Source organism: Centroberyx affinis, unplaced genomic scaffold (genome assembly GCF_046629955.1).
Source record: "Centroberyx affinis isolate AG114_WGS23_722 - 3 ecotype Tasmania unplaced genomic scaffold, CSIRO-AGI_Caff_v1 ptg000126l_1, whole genome shotgun sequence".
NCBI lineage: Eukaryota > Metazoa > Chordata > Actinopteri > Beryciformes > Berycidae > Centroberyx > Centroberyx affinis.
Window position 1 is genome coordinate 258,556 of NW_027278827.1, and position 22,629 is coordinate 281,184.

General features: G+C 42.3%; 1 protein-coding gene across 1 annotated transcript in view; it reads right to left on the minus strand.

Moving 5' to 3' along the window:
• Positions 1-869: 869 nt before the first annotated feature.
• The window catches only part of itpr1b (inositol 1,4,5-trisphosphate receptor, type 1b), a 90,470-nt gene continuing 68,710 nt past the window's right edge, over positions 870-22,629 (minus strand). Inside the window, exons 49-58 of the mRNA XM_071529497.1 lie at positions 21,047-21,169; positions 16,082-16,257; positions 15,587-15,751; positions 14,620-14,809; positions 13,508-13,600; positions 12,327-12,475; positions 11,447-11,612; positions 10,170-10,330; positions 3,715-3,876; positions 870-1,932 (exon numbers count right to left, since the gene is read on the minus strand). Coding sequence (XP_071385598.1) covers positions 1,846-1,932; positions 3,715-3,876; positions 10,170-10,330; positions 11,447-11,612; positions 12,327-12,475; positions 13,508-13,600; positions 14,620-14,809; positions 15,587-15,751; positions 16,082-16,257; positions 21,047-21,169 — 1,472 coding nt within the window. The 3' untranslated portion in view covers positions 870-1,845. The remainder of the gene's footprint in view (positions 1,933-3,714; positions 3,877-10,169; positions 10,331-11,446; positions 11,613-12,326; positions 12,476-13,507; positions 13,601-14,619; positions 14,810-15,586; positions 15,752-16,081; positions 16,258-21,046; positions 21,170-22,629) is intronic.

Genomic DNA, 22,629 nt, shown 5'->3' on the forward strand with positions numbered 1-22,629 from the left:
AAAGAATAGCTGGCATTTAGCTGGAACTAAAATCTCACTAATTTCCTACTGAAACCTCCTCATGCAACCCATCTTCCCTACATTTTCTGATATTGAGTATTTATTCATTTATTTATTTTTTTACTGTATCTTTCGGGGAAAAAATCCTATAGGTGATATTTACACACTGCTTATGGAGCCTTATTAACTTTATAGGTCTATATAATGAATTGACAATGGCGCAACTCCAGCAGAACAGAAAGCATGGGGCACGAGTCATTCTAAATTCACCGTCTACTAACAGTCTGTGACAGCAAAGCAGGACTTTTGAATTGGGGTAGGAACTATCATATATTCTACCAACAAAACACATTATTCAAGAATGTAGACCCTCATATATACAAGCAATAAAACTGCAGTTTGAGGGGTTTAATATATTATATTATGTATATATAATATATTGTGTAGTGTGGTGCCAAAAACTCAGTACATGAAGTAAAGGATAATTACATTGATTTTAATAAATAATTCTACTTTAATATACAAATTGACAGTGCTTAGATTTTTAATTATTAATCTGAACATTGACTTTAAGTAACACTTTTTTCCCCCATGTCATTTTTCTATACAAAAGCAATGATATAAGCAACAAACCTTATGTACACATAAATATAATACAAAAAAATAAAGCCGTTTTCTAACATTAGAATGAAAACCAACTTCTATACATCACATGAACATAAAAGACAGTGTCTATGCACAAGTAACAAATATGTATCAACCTCTAAATTAAAAGGACAAAAACAGGCACAAATGGAACAAGTCTGCTGCAATACAAGATAAATCTGGGAAATGATGCGAATGATATTTATTACAATACAACTCCTGAGCAAATTATAATAGCATGACTGATACTGAATAAATTATAGGTTTGACTGACAAGCAAAACATCCTAAATGTCTTTTAGATCCCAATTAAATAAGAAAGCAAATTTATCATAAAATAAGTTAGCATTGTGATATGACACCGTTGGATTTACATAGGTGAAAGAAAACTATGTATCTGTATATATTGCTCTCACACAATATGCTATCTCTATCAAGTGCATTTAAGACTCGAGCAGTATGCACATTTCCAAGAAATAAAACAAGTCAAATTAAAAACAAGTTAAATTAAGAAGGCCAGCATATTAATTATTATCTCTATATTTGCTTAAGTAAAGACAAAACCAACAACTCCCTATTTTACCCAATGCCAACCGGACAAAACAAAAAACAAAACAGTCCAAACAAAAAAAAAAACACTGGCTCACGCTATCAAATAAGACATGATTTACGGAACTTAATGACGAGGTTGCATATTTAAGTTTGGATATTGCACAACATACAAAAATAAGACATAAATACTGCTTGTTATACCAGAAATATAAATTAAAAAAAAAAAAAAAAAAAAAAAAAAAAAACCCAAAAAAAACAACAACTTTGAATGGGACTTATTCTTCCTGTCCAGTCAGCTCCATTGTGTTTCAAGTTCACCCAGTAAAGGCCATGTATTGAGAAATCCAATTCATTTCTACATAGAAAACATTTGGCACCAATCCCAACTGGACTGAACAGAACGGGGTGGGTGGGTGTTACTCTCTGGAGTAATACCTGCGTGGGGTAGACTAGCTACATATCGCATTATGACTACCTATGATCGAGTGTTTCCCTACCGTTACATGTTATACTCACACTCAGTAGAGGCTACAGTTTACATTATGTGAAACCTCTGAGTAAGGACTCTGTACTCTGTCCGCTATGCAAACACAAAGCCGGCGCTGAGGTGCTTCGGGGCCGTGTGGAGGAGCTGGAGCAGACGATGACCCTATGCAGGCTGCTGGGGGTTGACGTTCATGTGCTGAGGATGTCCTAACAGGCCAATCCGCTGCTTCTGCTTCCTCTGTTCTGTCATCTGAGGGCCACACACAGGACAGGCATTTTGTTTTAGCATCCTTGTCTTAAATCAAACTCACCTCACAGTACCTGTACCTCTGTTGATGTGCGTGTCCTCTTCCACTGGACTATAGGTCAGCATCGGCAGCTTCTCATGTCTATTACAGTCCTACTCAGTTTGTGTTTCGTTTTGCCATATTTCTAGTTCAGAGAAACTAACAAACGCTGTGCAAACACTGCACAGTACTGAACTGAAAACAGATTCATCTGAAATCTTGCCGCTCTACTCATCCAGAATGCCGTCTCCTCTGACGAAAGCTGCAGTATACATATTACTAATACTGAAACTCAGTCAAAAGAAATTTCAGCGATCAAGCAAAGCCATCAGTCATAACACACATGTTAACCTTTATACCAACAAGAAAAAGTATGGTGTTTCTGTTAAGTATTAAACCCATTACCTGAAGATGGTGACCCTAACCCAACACTGAAACACAACAATATCAAGAGTGAGAAGAAAGAGTGGTCCTGTAATGAGTGTTCTAATAGAAATAATTCTCTGTAGAAGGATGTGATGAAAAAAAAATATTAAAACACATTAAATGCCCAAACAGTGCCCAGACAGTGTTTGAAGTCAGTTACCAGTAGAATGCTGGCCTTCTTTACACCATGATTAACTAATTAAGTCAATTTTCTTTGGAATGATGTAACAGAGAGGACCCTTGTCTGGCCTTGTTGTTCAGACAAGTTTCTTGTTTGTGCTCTAGTCCGAATGCCATAGGGCAAAGCCAAGATCCTTCCAGACAATACAAAGAAACAGAAGGTGGCCATTTGGGAAAGGAATTAAGTAAAATTAATAAATTTTTAGATATGGGGTTATGCAATTGCACCTTGGAGGGAGTTGTGTCTTACACAACTGAGTAGACTCTTAACCAATAAAAATGCAAACCATATAAACCCATAATCTGGAGTAAAGTGTGACTGATACTACTGTGCCCTTCAAAGCATTCGGCAACACAATAATCGTTTCCCCCTGTCTGGGTCAAAATGTCTCAATAATATTCACTTCCTCATAGATACTTCTCATTTCAACAGTAGAGCCATTTTTACAATTCTGTTTACTAGAAACAGTGGACAGTTACACTTCAGCAATTTAAGTGCAGAAGATAGCATTTATAGATAATTATTTATGGGATCTGTAAACTAGCTAAAATAAAATAGATTCAAAACTCAACATTGACAGCAATTATAGTTAAACGACTTGATAAAAGAGTTAAATACATGCACTTAAAAGGACCGAACTCTTTTAAAATAATACTCATAATTAGGAGGCAAACTATCCCACTAGCCAGTCTGATCAAAACCAAATAATTATATATAATGTATTAATTAATTATAATGTATGCTTTTCTAAATACCTCAAAGTGCTTTATTTATTGAAAAAAACCCCAAAACTTTCCAGTTTCAACTAACGGGGCCACAATGAAGTCCATGCAAACTCAATATGGGTCCTTGCTTAATGACGCAAACAGAATCAGGTTGAGCGCCTCATGAGCTGTGTTGAACTATGACTCATTGCCTTCTGCATTTAGTAAGCTCTACATCTAAAGGGCAAGGAATGGCAAACAAACAAACCCTGAGCAACATTTGCTTCCACGTCAACACCAAACTTGCCTCTTATTGTTCATATTTTTGCCATGACGAAATCAAAAACGTCAAAATGTATCTTTGACCAAATGAAGCGCCTGCCTGATGAAATGGTCTTTGAGCTCCATCAGTATTTTAGTTTAGTTTCACCGACCTGTTCTTTGAGCTCGGTCAGCTGGCCCGACAGGTTGGACACCAGTTTCATAGTGGACTCCAGTTTCTCCTGCAGGCTTCTGATCTCGTTCTGCTCCCCGTCTGCATCGCTGCTGACCAGGGACATGGCCCGCATCCGGGGGAACCAGTCCAGGTTGTGTTCCTGGGTCAACAGAAGTCTGGATGGTTATGATCAGTACATGTCTCATGAAACAAATTAATTATTATTGAAATATTTATGATGTTCCTTTTATGTTTTTCGTATTTGTGGAAAGTCGTGTGTTTCTCAGCTAAATTGGTCAAATCCTTCAGTTCTGTGGACAATGCCTTACACATTACATTAACTCAGAATGACATCAAGCATGTGCTACTGCCAACAACTTGGCAGACCAAGCTCTCTTTGACTTGTGTTTTTCATCATAATCCCTGTTTTGTCTCTTTGCCTGTTTACACTGATATCAAGCCTATTCTAAAAGTGTAATCAAACCAATCTTTGAGGGACTTTCCATATTAAAATCACATGGGAGTTCATGGCACTCTTTAAATCACTGTTCACAAATAGTCCAACTTACAGTATGTGATCATGTTTAGTCTCATGAGACAATACCTGCCGTTTAATCCTGCCGTTACAATAAAACTGAGAAACTAAGACCTGTAGACTAAGATGGAGGAACAAACTTCCTCATTTGATTATACATGCAGCGCTGAGATAAACACACGGCTCTTGAGCGCTCCAGTGAGCTACAAGCAACCACGGGTGCATAAATATGACCCTGTAACCACAAGCTGAATTCAGGCGTCCTAGCCACAGCACCTGAGCTGTCTCTTACCTCTGATGTAGTAATGGAAAGGAACTGAGTTTGTGTGCTGTCGCTTGTTGTGTTGTCTACACTTTTGTCTAATTCAAGAGTGCTGTGGACTCTCTGGGAAGGCATTCACCCTCAGAGGAAGCTGCAGGCCTTGCTAACATGCATGACACTTGTAACAATGGCGCCCTGACCCAAATCACATGGCTGAGTTCAGCTTTTCAGTCAGGGTTGTTCAGTCAGGGTTGTTACAATTATGTGTGGTATGCGCTTCTCTTGGGGTCGGGGGGTAAATATAACAGATCGGAATAAATTGGTTAGTCTCACTCCTTTGGTACAAATACTATACTTCATTTTATTTTATTTTATTTACTTAATTTAAGAGTGTTCTCTTCAATTAGTCTGATGGGAATTACAGCATCTACTATACTGAGAGCTACACTAGTCATGGGGTCCAGACTGGGAAGTGATTCATCCTGAGAAGAAGCTACAGTATTTGCTAGCATGAACAACACCTTTACCACTTGCATTGGCACACTGTAGTGCTTCGAGGCAACCAAGAAACATTAGTCATCTGAAATGACATTTCGGTTTTAACAATTCTTTTACAGCTCTGACGTAATTGTCACACTGCTGTCAGAATGGAAGGATGGATGAATTGCCAGTGAATGCTCTTTTAATGCACAACTTTAATGTCACAGTGAAATGGCCTTTTGAGAACATCTTGTAACGTGGCATATTTCCGGTTGACACAGGATGTTGGGGTGGGACGTGATGCGGGGAGGGATCGGTCAAAAGTGACCGAAAGTGTAAACCAATGGGAGAGCAGTATCTGTAAGGGAGAGAAAGGCAGTTTTACATGATGGGAGGGGTGGAGGGGGGGACTTTTGAAAAATCTGTGATGATAGTATTGTTAATGTTCGCCTACTGGTGTGTGATAAAGCAACCACTAAAAATACATTGTTTTCCAGGAAGGAAAAGTAATGTGGTTTTGATATAAAATTGTGAGAAAATAAAATGTTATGCCACATATTGTTAAATGGGTGTATGTTGACATAAAAAAAAATAGTTAACAATGTGAAAAAGTCATTTTTCATTTCATTGTGACTTCAATTCAAGAACTTTTTTTTAAACTTTCTTCCAATTCAAGAACCGAGTGGGTTGTTGTGCTCAAACAGGCATGCGGCCAAGGGCCACTCGGCTGAATTCTTTCACCCCTCCATCTCCTCCAGCACTAGGCCACCACATGCCAATGTTATTGTGCACTGTCTGAACCTGCCTGGAAATAATCCAAGGTCATGTGAATGTGCCTATCTTGAACTCCTTTTCAACACAAACACACCCCAGATGTTGTCACCGCCATGTGCCCTCACTCACCGGCATTAAAGCATTAGCATAACCAGCAGCTCTAACGCTCTGAATGAATGGGAGGATGCAGCATAATACCTGGGGCCGGTGCCTAGCGACAGCAGAAGTGCTGAAGAACCGGGCTGGAAAGTTCCCGAGGTTTCAGTGGTTGAGTTTGAGACGTGGGAGCAAGTGCGGTGGCCACAGCACACCACAAACCAGTCCTGGGTCAGACAGCAGCCCGAGGGGAATCACACAACACTAAGATAATGAGCAGCACGTACTCATTCTGAAAGGAGGAGAGGACTGCTGTGTGCAGGTTCCACTTCCTGAATGCAAAGACACACAGGCTGTGTTTACCTATTCTACTTTCTGCCCCCCCCTCCCTCCGTACTGTATCTGATCACAGTTCAGTTTTTACTCACTATAATGACTTATTTGAACATGTTGGATGTTTAACCTTTTAATCTGCACCATGCAGTATGTGTACTATAACACTATATTGTAATAGTTAAAGACATAGAATAAAAATTGACAGTTTTTTGTCATTGGTGTCATTTTCCATTTGGCTAATATAAAACTAGCACAAGCGTGCTACTCAATCATAAAATTAACTTGCTGCAATCAGTTACAGATTAAATAATTACTGATGTGACATTTTTTGAACCAGCATTCTGTCAATAGTATCTTTTGCACTCAATTCTGTTAATACCCCATGCCTAAAGTTAGGATAAGCATGACAAAGGTCAGTTCCCCATTTTGGAGTCTGTCTACCAGCTAAGGCACACGTGTGTTTGTTTGACAACTCGGTCATCAGCAGCCCGCCCCCCTTTCCATCCTCAGTGTTTACAAATGAAAGCACTTCCAGTAAACTGAGAAGTGCTGTCACAACTTAAGACTCCACCTCACTCCGGTTCAATGGAAATGACGGAAGTACATTTTTCATTATTAAAACCGCACGGGCCATGACAGAGAAACAGGATGTGCTGTGGTTTACACAGCAACAGAAAACGTCACAGTCATGCCACAAGCCACCTGACAAGTTAGCAGCCCACTCCTTCTACAGATATGCAAATATAATGCCACAAAAAAAAAAAATCATGCTTCAAAACAGATCTTAAAGATTATAGTGTGGTAACGGACGTTCAAAGTCAACTCGTGGAACTGGGGTACCTTGTAGTGTTGGAGGCAGTAATAATGAGGGCAAGCGCGTGTGCTACAGCTGAACTGAGCCAAGCAGCATCCATTTATGCCTTAGACCTGACACTTCAGCCAAAGTCCTCCACCATTGACGTCAGTCCCAGTCATTGTCAGAGTACTCTGACTTCTACGCCCCCTGCTCTCCTCTGTCGCTTCTGCCACATTACTGCAGCATCAAATGAATCGAAACATGGTGGGAGAGAAGGTGTACAGATTGAAGGGGTTTCAAATCAGATGTCTAACGTAATAATCAAGATCCACTGTGAGAGAATTTTGTGATGAACAGCATTATCGAAATACAGAAAAAATACAAAAAAATGGTGCACCGTGACAGACGCATTTCACCTATAATACTCAAGCTCGATTTTGTCCCAGCCATTTCATTCATTGGCCCAAAAAGACTTTTGCAATGGTCACAGACATTCAGTTGAATATATTTTGTTATTTAGTTTTATTTAAGTTTATTTGACTTGTCTATTTATTGTGGTTTGTGTCCCTTCGTGTGGCTTTATGCCATACGGCTTTTATCATTATTTTCAGCATTTCAAATTTGTGCACATTGATATTCTGCACATAATGAGTCGGCTTTGATTTTTGGAGAAATGTCTCTTTTTTTTGTACTTTTAAGTTAAAACGATAAGATGAGACTTGATTGATCCCTGTTGGGGAATTAGGTCATTGTAGCAGCAAAAGTCAAATTGAATACAATTACACACATAGAATATAAAATAAGCAATACAAGGAGAAATAAAATAAAATGTAAATAATTGTGTAGCTATATAAATGTATGCTGGTGTCAATTTAAACACATTAAGTAAACTGTATTGGTGGGAAATATGGGGAAAAAGTATGGACTGCTAACATGTATTGATTTAGTTACGGTTACAATTGCTCACTCTAATATTAATTACTAAATTACAAATGTACTATATATAATAATATAAAAATATTAGTATTTATAATATATTGTATGAAATAGTGGAACCATTCTGAAAATATCCTGAATATATGCAAAATATATGACTGATGAGTTCATATATTCTGAACTGATGAATTTCCTGCACTGGGTGCAGTTTCATGAAACCGTAGTCAACGGGCCATCACCTGATTACCCTTGAATTCAATTGAACTGTATGAAATTTGTGTGGAAAAAAAAATTCTGTGCATGTAAATATGGAGTTTATATTGGCAGCTTGAGTATCAGCTGATGACTGTTTAACTTAAGAACAAAATATAATCTCCATGTCATTGGAAATTGTAATAAATATCTAATTAGTGGGAAGAAGGTCTGTAAAAACTGGAAACTTTGTAGACAACTCAGCTAGCTACAACAGGCACCAAACAGTTGCATGTGAAGCTGAGAGATGACTGGGTCAGCTGATGGGTCAACGGGGTCTTTCACACCATGTGTACCTCCCTGCTCAGGGTTCCCTTAAACCCGCTGGCCATAACGTGCCCATGACAAGTTGATTTTGGCTCAGTAGGGTGTAAGGTTAATGGGAGAGAGGATGGGGAGGTTAATCCCCAATCAGGTGGTTCCTCACAAGACTGAGCGTAGCTTGCCGCAGATCAAGGCGAAAGTCTAGGAACTGGCCCATATAGCACCTAATCAGAAATTGTGTCACAACCGATGGCAGTGTAAGTGCGTCAGGAAAGTAACCACTTCTGAAGTAGGGGCTTTCCTTTGGCAGTTAAAAAGCTCTCTCTAATGGCTCAAAAGTTAAAGACAGCACAATAGTCATGGCTTAATTTCTCCACTAACTTATTTTTGCATGGTAAATTTCCCCAGAGGTCCTCAACCATGATATAATAAGCCCTCTTGCTGGAGACGTGTAATTGATGTAATGCTCATTTTTTGTGTTTGTCAAACACAAGCAAATCTTTACTAATAAGGATTCAACTTGTTTTACATGAATAAAAATGTATTTATAACTTGTATCACTTATTGATTTAATTGGACACTTTAAAAAAAAAAAAAAACATGTATTAATTACAATTGCCCTCTGGTGTGACTGTCTAAGGTAATGTTTCTGAACATCAAACATAACATCAAATAAATTTGCAAATAAAAGAACAAAATAATTAAAAAAATCTGACTTCTGTAAGTATAACACATAAGCCTATTTCAAAGAATGACAATCTCAAGGGCAATTCAAATGATATCTAAATATTTCTAGGTGTTTTTTTTGATGACTCATTGTCAATAATTTATTTCACTTAAACCCTAACCCTGTGATTTAATAAAACCGGTCCAGATTAGTTACTGGAATAAACACTGACTAGCAGACACAGGTGAGGCATCCTCACAATGCTGCTCAACAGCAATCATGAGGTCTGGCCATCATTATGCAACGTGCAGACCAGTGTGTGTGTGTGTGTGTGTGTGTGTGTGTGTGTGTGTGTGTGTGTGTGTGTGTGTGTGTGTGTGTGTGTGTGTGCGTGTGCGTGTGCGTGTGCGTGTGCGTGTGCGTGTGCGTGTCCAATGATTAAGGCAAGGCATGGCTGCTTTGGGGGATTAACACATACCATGCCAGCGGCAGGTTCTGTCTGAATGTTAATTCTCCATTCACAAAGCTGACCGATGTGATAATACTTTGGAAGGATTCAAGGTCACAAAGGCAGGGGTTACATAATGCAGTTCTGGTACTTTGGGGTCGATGAGGACAAGATTTACTGACAATTGGTGCGCAGAAACAAAAAAGGCCAAAGTAATCAGCTCTGTCCAAACCCATATAACCCTCATCGCTTAAGTCACAAAGCACCTGCAGTGTTGTTCAGGAGTTAACGTTAACCTCAGCAAAGACTGCAATGGTGCCTGACAAAGTCTTGCACACTGCTGCTGCATGCATCATCATTATGCGGCATGCATGAATCATTATCTATATGAATTTCCTCAGCAGGGGAGATGAGAGAATTGATCAAAGCCAATAAACTGAACTGAACAATAAACAAGACATAAAATGAACTTATGCTCCCCCTGTTACACCCACCAATAACAACATCAAGCCCTGCACTGTTCATTTGCATGACAAAGCCTGTGGTTGGACGTAGGATGTTTGAGCAGTCAAAATGAAGAAGGCATTTTGGATGACAACATTTTTACCCTGATCATCTCGGCCACGTAGCTCTCGGGGCCGGTGTACTCCGTCGAGTCCTTCACCTTCACCAGGACGATGAAGAACAGGTAGTGCCACATGTTGTGCTCCACTTTGATGTGCTCTTCAAAGGTCACGGTCTTATTGTCAAACTTGTCCCTCTCCAAACCTGGGAAAGAAGGGATACAAGGCCGTGCAAGAGACACACACACACACACACACAAAAATATTGCTATTATTCAACAGGATGTAACTGTTTTTTGTGACAGTGAAGAAATACCCTTGGTGTGGCAACAATGACTTAATCCTTCTACTTTACGTGACCTTAGTAAGGATGACTGAATGACAAAACCAAGAGGAAGTCGGGTCATGAGGGAATGGACAGAGCAAACGTCAGAGGTAGAACTGGCTAAAAATATTCACACATTGCATGTTTTCAGTTCAGTATAAAAGGTTTCAGTATAAAAGCTTCCAGATGTCAATTCATTCACACCCAACAGAGACCTGTGATCCATATATCGGTTATTCCTCTATTGGAAATGCATGGTGGACCAACTAGATAGCAATACCTAACACAGACCAGGAATGACCAGAAATGACCAATGACAGTTAAGGTGCAATGCCAATAAGTGACACTATGTTCCACTGAGGGAGGAGGTTAATGTCTGAGTGAGTGTACAGTCTAACATGGTCAAGACCCATATGGCAACAGGAAGAAACACTCCTCCTCCACAGCAGCACCTGCCATGACTAACCAGCCATTCTGGGAAGAGGAGGCGTTTCGTTGTTTACACTACCCAGAAAAACAGCCCCCATTTTGCAAGGCGCCCTGATGCGAAGCTGCAACACAGCAGTCGCACGCTCATACAGAAGCAGGTTCAGACCAGACCACTCCTTTGCTTTCTTCATCATCTGCAAACCTCGACATTCTTGCCTACTGCAGGCCTGATACTATACAGCACTGTACCAAGAATCAATTATAGCTTTGATTTGGTTGCACTTAAGGCATTTCTGCTTTATTAAATATTATCAAGTGACGAGTACTATGCGGTGAAGATGGGGGTAAGAGATGGAAAAACATGCGTCAAAGGTCATGAGTCAGATTCACATAATATTGACAGCACATAGTGTGTGCCTTAACCTGTTGAGCAGCCAGAATGGCTCTGATTGATCATTAGTGAGTAGAAATGGATAGAAAATATGACCAAGGCACCAATCCAAATGGCTTAGAAGGGTTTCACCTTGCAGGACAATATGGAAAGTGTATCTCTGTCTGATCCCTCACCGCAAATAAAACATGTTGTCTTCAGGACTTCCTCCTTCTTCTGCTTCTCACTCCTCAGGTCGGCGAACGTATCGATGATGACACCAAAGATGAGGTTGAGGACGATAATGATGACCATGAAGAAGAAGAGCAGGTCGTAGATAACTCTGGCCGCAAACAAGGGCTCCTGTTGAAGCCGAGGTGAAAATACATGTGAGAAATGGCAGAAGGCACATTCGCAGGTGATTGATAACAGTCAAAAAAACAACAAAACAGATTAAGACGCCTGGGTACAATGTTCTGGTAAACAATCTTATCACACCAGCACTACCTAGGCTCTTTAGTCTGTGTGGCCTTGCCTCGCCATAATATTTATGCACCATGCCCTCACTGTAGGGGTCACGCTGCTGATTTAATGCACATGTTCTGGCACTGTCCAGGCCTGTCTTCTTTCTAGAGAAGTACCTTCACTGCTTTTTGTGGCACGTTTGGAGTTATAACGGCCCCTGACCCAATGTGTGACCTCTTTGGCCACCCAGCAGAGGATCCCCATATCTCTTTACCACACAGTGCCCATGTGATCATAGCTTTCACTACACTCCTTCTGATGTAGAACCAACCATCACCTCTACCATTTGCCCGTTGTGTCCTAGATGTTGTGTACTTCTTATTGCCTTCATTAAAACATTTTTTAGATAGTTTAGATAGTTTATCGTTTCTCTGTATATGGGTGGAGGAGATGTCTAAATTGTGTGTACTTCCTGGACTATAATTTTGTGAACCAAAAAAAACAATAAAGGATTGCTTTGGAGGTTGAATGATAGTGGTTTTTCACACTCTCAGTCTAGACTTGTAATCGGGTGTGTTTTCTCCCTTGCTGTGGTGTCCCTGTTGTTTGTACCTCCTTGGATGGCTTCCGCAGGACGTCCCCGACACCTCCTCCACTCCTCAGGCCGTGACTCAGGACTGTGACGATGCACATGAGCAGGGAGTCACACGTTCGCTCCTTGTCCTCGATCACCACCGCTGATGGCTGGATGGCAAGGGCAGCTATGGAGAGACACGAACATGTTAACTGTCACATAGTCATTTGCTGTACACAGCGAATGCGAAGCCCCATCTGCACAGTCGGCCGCATTCCCATTTCACTCCAACAATGCCGTTAAACCTAAATTTATCACAACAGAGGCCAGTGAGAACTATCTTAAAACACAACTGCTCTAAAACTAGCAGAATTTAGGTCTATACTACCGAGACACTATAGATTTGAACCCATATTTCATCATGAAGAATCTATTATCCATTTATTGGATCAGCCTGCTTCATAGAAGACACTGGGAATTTTCCCAAACCATCCCCACAAAAACAAGTCACCAGACCAGTATAATTAGCCAGCCTGGTAGTGATGGATAAGTACGCCTAGGCGAGGTCAGGCCTCAGACAGTTTGAGGATTCAACAAGGTTGGCTGATCACATTAAGGCTGTGCATGGGTTCATCTGTGATTGGAGCATTTTCCGTGGAGGTCAGTAGGTTTGCTAGAACTCGTTTGCGGTGGGAATCCCCCTGCGCCCTTGCCGAGTGCACCCATCGACCTGCTTGTGCCTGATGGTAATTAATCCCTGACCTTTGCACCCTGGGCCCCTACATCAGGTCTTAGCCCTGGTCCCCCTAGACACACGAGGAGTCTAAGTCCCCAGTGTTTCACCCAGATCCCTGCAAGCCCCCTGTTAGCCCAGCCAGGTATGATCCCATGACCACCCGGCCACCCAGATTTACAGCTCACTGGGACTCTGGGAAGAATCTCCTCCGGCAGAGTCAGAGGTCTGTGAGGACACAAAGACCTTCATGCCCTCGCGCATACGAGCATGCAGATACACAGACACAAACACACACACACACAAAACACTTTGGAATCTCTTCACACACATGCATGCACAAAAACGTGGACTCAAACTCAAAAGAACCCTTTGACCCTCTCTCTTAACCTCCACCCCACTCACACACACACACACACACACACACACACACATACATCCAGAAACACACACACACAAAGCCACCTTTCACACTTGTCTACCTACCATCCACCATAGTCTCTGCTGAACAGTTCTCCCCGTTTTCCTTTTGACACACTCCACCAGAGAAGAACTCTCCCACCATACTGGCTCCATGCTCTACCCATGAGGAACACAAGATATGAGAAGGAACTGAATTTGAAAGTAGGACATTGTTTTTATTTTTTATTTCGTTTGGCAAATAAGCTCTTTCTACTACTTGCCATTGTGCAATGATAGAATTGGTAACAGTTACACCTATGTGTGTCTGGTATTTATTTTGTTTTTCACAGTGCACACATAGAATGATGCTACAAGCTAGCTTTGCATCATCTCAAAAGCAAAGGCATGTGCACTAAACTGGACACACAAAGGTGAAACCTGTACCAGTCTTCTCTTGGCACTACAGTGGGTTGAATCAAAGAGCTTATTTTTCCTTAAATATATAGAGAGAACATCTTCACTTTGACTCCATGTATACTCACCGAGCACTTTATTAGGAACACCTGTACACCTGCTTATTCATGCAATTATCCATTCAGACAATCATGTGGCAGCAGTGCAATGCATAAGATCATGCAGATACAGGTCAGCAGCTTCAGTTAACGTTCACATCAAGCATCAGAATGGGGAAAAAATGTGATCTCAGTGACTTTGACCGTGGCATGGTTGTTGGTGCCAGACGGGCTGCTATGACTATTTCTGAAACTGCTGATCTCCTGGGATTTTCACGCACAACAGTCTCTAGAGGTTATACAGAATGGTGCAAAAAACAAAAAACATCCAGTGAGCGGCAGTTCTGCGGACGGAAACTCCTTGTTGATAAGAGAGGTCAGAGGAGAATGGCCAGACTGGTTCTAGCTGACAGAAAGGCTACAGTAACTCAGATAACCACTCTTTAAAACTGTGGTGAGCAGAAAAGCATCTCAGAATGCAACACGTCGAACCTGGAGGCGGATGTCACTTCGGTCGCCGGTTGACACTGAGCTGAAAACTGATACCTAGCCATCCAGTGCAACTTTGCACTGCAGAAAAACATACCGCCTTTCAGTCTGGGCTTGGCAGTCAGGGTCAGGGAGTGCAGCTGATTTATGTTCATTCCAGTTAGGGGATGAGAAGAGACCTGTAGTCGAACGTACCTAGTGTTTTGTTGGGTATCCTGTCCACGGCCAGGATGAAGTCGTCCTTGAAGAAGATGTAGCCCACGATGGAGAAGAGGTAGACGAGGATGAGAGCCAGCACGGCTGTCAGAACGATGGAGCGGCCGTTGCGCGTTACGCTCTTTATCACGTTCAGCAGCGTCTCTTCTCGGTACACCAGGTCAAAGAGCTGAGGCACAGGGAAAGAAGAAGCGTTCAGAGTTTATGTGTGTGGTAAACTAGAGTGTGTAAAGGAGAGAAGTGTGTTTGTAGAAGAGAGCATGTTGGTTTATATGTATAAAGGCCACGGTTAACTTGGACCGAAATGAATTTTGGCAGGTTCGTATGGACAAAAGCAGATGCTTGCAGAAAAAAAACTAAGCACTGCATTAGCTTTGGACTCCACAGTAACTGGTCGAATTCTTTGCAAGGCAGCCATTTGCATTTGGCCTAAAATATCACGTAACTGGTTGTGGAGCCTTGTGAAAGAGCGTCAGGGTTTTCTTTTCCGGATCATTACCTTTGTTTACCTCTCTGTACTAACATCTTGTGGTGAACTCTTTCGAAATTAATCCTTTGGAGGCTGAGCTTGCTGAGCTTGTTAGAGGATATCTGCACCTTTTATAACTGATCAAACGGCTTCTGAATCCTCATATTCCCTCAGCCGCCTTTGTCGCTCTTTCACCACAGCCATTGTTGTTGTTATGAGTTTTTGTCACCGCTATTTCTAGCTTCCCTATAGTTATGATTACCTCTTTAGTCTTCATGAGCCTCCACTGGCTTGGAGTGTAAATACATGAACAGTATGAAGCCACAATGAGTATACACAATGTATGCGGTGCCATGTTCAACTGTGTTTCTGTTTCAGGCAAGTTCGACTTCGCTGTTAGATTACTGCCACCTTTACTGAGTATGTGCTATGTGCTAATGTATATGTGGATTACATTGTGTGTGTGTGTGTGCTCACCAGCAGGCTGTAAAAGAAGACGTGGACAAAGACCCCCAGGCTGCAGATGATCAGGTAGAGGAGGTGATATAGGAACTCTACATCCATGATCATTGCTTTGTAGCCCCGGGTGAAGGTTCCCCGGTTCCCCACGAAGCTCATTAGGAAGATGACCTTATTACACACCTGAGGAACAAGGGACATCATAGAAACATCATGTAGACACAGAAGACGTGTCATGATACATGTTCAAAGTGAGAATGAAAGTCTGACACCTTGTATCGTTGTCATATTCAAATGCTCACTGATGAGAACACCTAAACCTAAAAGAACAATCTAAAAGAACTTTTACAGTCACATTAGAGTTCAAGCGGATGTGGTTGACAACCAAACGCCGCAGTGGTGTGGAAGTTCCCCAGGACAGACACCTAACAGCTACGAGTGACATTGAACCTGGGGCTGAGGGCGCAGGGGGCTGCCTTGAAAAACCCTGTAACCAGAGGGTCAGATACTCACATTGAAAGCCCCCAGCAGGAGGAGGGTGGGCTCCAGGCCTACAGAGAAGATTAGACGCAAGATAGTGGAGGCAATGAGCGCCCGGATGCCGTGGGGCTGAGGCAAGATGATGACAATAGCCAGGGACACCAGCATGGCCGTCCACAGCAGGGCAGACAGATGGGGCTCCAGGGTACCTGAGGAGGAAAGAGAGGAATTAAGAGGAGTAAGGGTGTGTATGAGGGAGAGGTGTGAACCCCTTCATTGAATCAATGCTGATATTGTCGACCTGTCCTCTATACCTGTGTGCTGTGTGCTGTGTCCTCTATACTTGTGTTATACAGCACTTGAGAAAATCATTTTCGACAAATCATGTCTTTGTGTTCATTATTGAACAGTATCTAATTTATAAAAACGAGATAAAGCAGGTAAAAGGTCTATTCTTTTTCTAGGAAAATGTTATCTATGAATGTTCACACCTTGGTTGCAAATTTTCACACAGCTCCCACAACCCTATTTGCATATTCAGAAAGAACTGTGACTTGATCACCATGAATGTACAGTTTTACAGTACTCAGCAACTGTATGCTGATCATGTGTGCTCTTGCTTCATTCAGTTACACACATGCCTGGGAACAGCCCAGTACAACCACAGTCTTCCACCGGTGGCCACAGATCAGCTCCACTGGAGCAGTGGGAGATGCAGTGCCATGATAAGAGTAGTTTTTAGGGAGGAGGTGGGATTTGTTATCGACTTGCCATGCTTCTCTAACCTTTAGGCCGCCATCGCCCCAATAAGACAACTTTAAACAAAACACGGTTGCGCCACTTCATGCCATCATGATACAAAGGTAAACCGAAGTCAGTCAAAGGAACAAGCTGACGTGTCCAGCAATTGCCCTAAAATATTCAATTCCCTAATGAGACAAAGCAGGCAGAGCTCTTTGTCTGTGTGTGTGTGTGTGTGTGTGTGTGTGTGTGTGTGTGTGTACGCGCATGTGTGTTTGTTTTTACATAACAGCAAGTGCGACACATTAATCATTGTAGCTCAGTGAGGCATTTTCATGAGCTCACCAGGCACCAACTCAATACCACGTAGTGGAAGGGCAACATTACTTTGATAATGTTAATTTAACTCCTGTGTGTGTGAACACCTGTGCATTTGTCAAGTTGGAAATGAGGTCAGGTTTTCTGTCCTCTGAGGCACCAAGGATGATACTTTGACCGCCTCCCTCTGCTCCCCCACCCCCTCCCCTTCTGAGGCCTTCTCCTCCTCTCCTCTCCATGCGGAGATCACATGACAGGTACTCGTTACGTAACCCCAGTCGGCTAAAAATACACTTGGCTCCAGCTAAATTCACGAGGCATGGTCCAACAGTGATCCTGGGTTCTGCAGCCTAACGGGGTGCGTGGACTTGGCAGCCAAGCCAGACACGGCACGACATCACACACCTACTGTCTAAGGCCATTCATCTCTCTTACTAGCTTACTCTGTAGCGATGAGAGGATGAGAGACTGACCTTTCACTCTTCCCTTCCACCAAAACAATTTATCAGTAAATTTTCTGTCTTTGTCTCTTGCTTGGCTGTACAGTGAAAAAGTGAGAATTTCACTCTGTGCACTGACAGGTGGCAAACACTGACCTAGCTCTACTGTCTGCTCTTTCTTGCATGGTCACATTCAATCAGGGCCTGTGGGAGGGTGGAGGCCCTGGCACTATGAGTACATGCTGGTCCAGGTTTACAAATACACTGGGGATATACTCTCGGGATAGGCTGACTTGGACCAGACCCTTCAGAAGGTGTGCAGCCAGGGCTATTTAAGGTGCTTATTCCTTGGACTTCAGCACATCTGCCAAAGACTTGGCAAAGTTCCCAAGTGCAGCCTTTCTTCTAACAAAACACCTCGAGGAAATATCCAAAGTCGGCCATGTGAATGAGTCATGCACCTGCTGCAATACTGTTTAAGGTGATTTTATGGTTAAATTGTGTCTGCACAGTCTGCCAATGAAGCAATCCTTTTACAGCTGTAAAAAATGTCTTAATGTCAAACTTTCATGAAATACCTGGCATGCCCCAGGTTCACTGGAGGACTTCAGTTAATTTCAGGTTTACAAGCAGTTGGCTTGAATATTAACAACAAACACCTGAGCTCGTAAGCATCCAGACAAGAAAAATGTGTGTGTGTATGTATCTCTCTGTGTGTTAAATATTCACCATTGAACAATAACAGTGGCAGGATTTTTTTTTTATTCACATGATAACTGGCTTGATTTTGAAGCCGACATCACTTCCCCCATCTCGCACCGACTGACATGTCCTGGAATGAACTGCTAAGCTCTCGAGAGACCTTTGACACTGGAAACCACATGAAAGTTTCTAACACTAAGCTAACAACTTCTTTTTTTTCTCCTCTATACAGCTCTGAGGAAGTTCAAACAAAAGGGACTTCGCCGCTTGACCCCAGACAGAACAATTGAAAGTTTATGCGAGTCACAATGTGTGTCTTCTCTCTGCAATTCTGCACTGGAACAATGGAGGCCTTAATGGCTGTGGCTTTTCACATCACCACAAATACTGCCCTCAAGGAGAACTGAGAAAAAAAAAAGGCAAGGAATGAGAGACAGCAAAACAAACAGAAAACTGAAACTGCATGTAAAAACACCCTCGATTCTGTCACTCATGCCTTTGGTTTGTGCAAAAACTTCCTCACTTGCAGGTATTGGCATTTTTATTAACATCCTTTGAATGATGAGATTCATACCTCTGAAACAATCTGTTTCACCCTGTGACCCAGCATCAGACAGATTTTGACCTTAAGCTGTAAATGTGGGCCACATGATAGAGCCAGACTGACCAGGGGTTAATAGGGCCAAGCTGGATCACAGGATGGGGGAGGTGGTGAGGTCAAATATGTGGGTCCCACAGAGAGGGTGAGTTACTTCTGTTTTTCATCCAAGCCATTCCTGGTAAAGTGTGGTCAGTTCCTATTGTCTGAACTTAATGTTAGAGAGTTGTTCAGGTACTCAGGGGCGGCTCAGGAGGTAGAGCGGGTCGTCCACTAATCAGAAGGTCGGTGGTTTGATCCCCGGCTCCTCCAGTCTGCATGTCGAAGTGTCCTTGGGCAAGATACTGAACCCCAAATTGCTCCTGATGGTTGTGCCAGCACCTGCGTGGTGGCTTGCGCCATCGGTGTATGAATGTGTGTGTGACTGTAGGCATTGTTGTAAAGCGCTTTGAGTGGCCGGTAGACTAGAAAAGCACTATATAAATGCAGTCCATTTACCTGTTTTTTATATTCATTGAACTATATTTTGATATTACATTAAAATCTGAGTTTTCCATGTTGGCTACTTTGTGGCATGTAGTTCAGATATTTATTGCAAAGGGTTCTTGTCAAAAAATTTATTGTGGAATACAAATGTCAGCAAAGTTGATCAGAGATCATAGTCTCTAACACATTAATGTTTCTCATCCTAAACACTAACTTGAGAGTCCATGGCTGTTATGCTCTGAGTAGACTTTACTGTAGCCATGTTGGTTGGATGTCAGTGTGTAGCACTTTTGATGTGGTTAAACTACACTTTCACAATTGCTACAGTTTGACAAACATTATTGAACTGCAGTTTAACTTCAGTGTTAAATACTTAGTAGCTGGGTAAACATAATTTTCATAGTGGTTTCCCCAGCACTGTTGATGCTTAGCTGTAGACTATTAAGAGCTGTAAAGGATGGAGTGCTAGAGATTACATAAGAGAGAAGTGAAGTATCAGCCTTGTTATCAGGCAGGTGTCACTTTCCACGGTATCCCAAACACAGCAGACAGCGGCATGGTGTTATGTTTCCTGCTAGCAAATCTGGGGTGACAACAGCATACAAGTCTGCACACACACACACACACCTAATTAACATGAGTGATAAGCATGAAGGAGAAGACCACTCAAAGCCGTGACCAGTGTGAGAATGAGAATGGGAATCTGGTAACATGTTAAGTCATCGTGTCGAGTCAAGCACAGAAAAGGTATCAATAAACAGGTCAGGACCTCATTGAGAGCAAATCCGATTGGGCCTTTTGTGACCGTATTGAGTTCAAAATCCGAACCATTGGCTAAGATTTCATTCTCAGCACACCTCCACTTTGGTTAGATGAGGTGTGAGGCTACACCCAAACCACAGGCACTGGGAGGATAGAATGTTCTCTAAGAGACATTCACACTCTTACAGCATAACAAAGACCGACTGAGTGACTCTTTACGCAGGGCTGATCTGGTAAAAGTCCAAGTCAGACTGCCATCTTATTGTTTGACATGTAGAAAAAACATATTATCTTAGTGTGTATGTGTTGTCACACTATAGCTATGGGGTAACATTCCACTTAGTCATCTAGTAAGCTGCATGAAGTGGATTATTTAAGATCTACTACTGTAGAAAAAAACTACTGTAATCTTTGAAACATGCTGTAGGCCGAGTAATCCTTAATATGAGCAAATAAGCATGAGTTTGTCAAATGACTGTAACAACTTACAGTATGGCAGAGTGGAATCACAAGACCTACGCAAAGGAAAAAAGCTTAACAGCATTGACCCAATTTCTTATTCAGCTTTCCAGCACAGGTTTGCGATAATGTATAATAATGTACTGTAATGCCTCCCACCCCATTCCTGCCCCTGCTTGAACAGTCCCTGTTTGTGCCACTCGCTCCCATTTCCTGTTTTGTAATAGTCACACTCACTGCATTAACTTCAGCACATGTACAGAGAGAGAGAGAGAGAGAGAGAGAGAGAGAGAGAGAGAGAGAGAGAGAGAGAGAGAGAGAGAGAGAGAGAGAGAGAGAGAGAGAGAGAGAGAGAGAGAGAGAGAGAGAGAGAGAGAGATCACTGCCCCCCTTAAACTTAACACAGTCTGCTGATTCTTCACGTGGGGAGGGGCTGAAGGGAGGAGGGGGAAGCAGGGAGAGTTGAAAAGGTGAAGACGTTAGCCAACTGACCTCCGCGGACACCCTCCAGAGGGTAGAAGAAGGCCACAAGCAGGTTCATGAGCACGGCCAGATTGAAGGAGATGCTGCTCCAGAAGGACATGTTCCTGGAGCACCAGTACAGGATGGGCTGGGCTGGAGGACAGGAGGGTGAAGCAGGGCAACAGAGGTCATTGTACTGTCATCCAGAACAGAGAGAGCAGTGGCACTCAAACATCATGCGTTCACCTCGACCTCTACTGCGCAATAATACACCAGAAAGCATTCCTCCAACAACGTTACAGAACACATCACTTTACAGGGGAAATAAAACACACCATGACTGATCATTGTTTCATACCAAAGAGGAGGAAAATGCAGAGGTTTTGTGCTAGAAAATAAATTTGAAAATCATTTTAGTCCAAGCTTAGACAAATAGCTCCAAAAAAAGTTGGAAATTAGAAAATTGGTAGTCAATGGATGCACACTTTCTTTCATGTTTGATATTGGTTAATTGATATTGGCTTCATATCTTTCATTTCATAGAGAATTAACCCTAGTGGCACAAGTCTTAGCATTTTCCTCCAGAGCAGCAGAAATTTTCTCCACCATTTTTTTTTACCAGTTGTGTGTCATTTCAGTCATTTGAGGCATGTGACAAATTTGGGGTTAAAACACAAATTAACCGAGGAGAGTAAAAACAGGTGCAGTCTGTGTGGTTTTAAGTACCATAAAAACCACCAAAACTGTAAACAAAGGATTAGATAACTGGATTTGAAGGGCAAAACTTAAACCTATATAAGGATGCAAAACCAATTGTCATGCACATTATATAGACACTACATGGACTGCATGATTTTATAGATTTAAGAGAATACTATTCACTAGAAGCACGAGAACATGCATGCATACCCTTGTGCGTGCGCGTGCACACACCCACCCACACACACACACACACACACACACACACGCACACCCTACGCAGACATTGGTCAGGAGATCAGTGTCATGGCCAATGCTATTTTTGAGCCAGGCTGTTCATTAGAAAAGAAGAACTGAGGGTGGGGACTTTTAGCAACAGAAATCACCACATTCATGACTAGTGGTTAGTACCAACGGAACAACATAGTCTCCGGCTGTGCTGATTCATTCAGATAAGAGAGAGGCAGTGTTGTCACGTGTTAACATAGTACACACAGACCACCTCCTGCGGGCCTGGCTGAGGGACAGGACACAACATGCTCCCATTAAGGAGACAAAGAGAGCAGTCACACTTAACAGCAATGGCTGGGGGAGAGGCAGCTGGGGGGTCAACAGGGACATGCCCTGCTGGAGGGGAAACTAGAATAGGGTTTGAGCCTGCGCCACTAGGGGATATGACATTAGTGCAAAACAAAAGGTTAAAATCAGGAGGACTCATCATGAGATTACTCTATGTGATTTCACTTCACATGACATTTTAGGATTCTCTCTCGGCTCATTAGGATTTGTTCCTCTTCCCTCTACATGGCTACCGCTGTGCCACATGGTGCTAATAGACCTGGCTGTCTTATCTTGGCTTGCTCCTCCTGAAGACACACCTGTGGCTCAGTGCTGCCCTGGGAGCTCCCCACCTC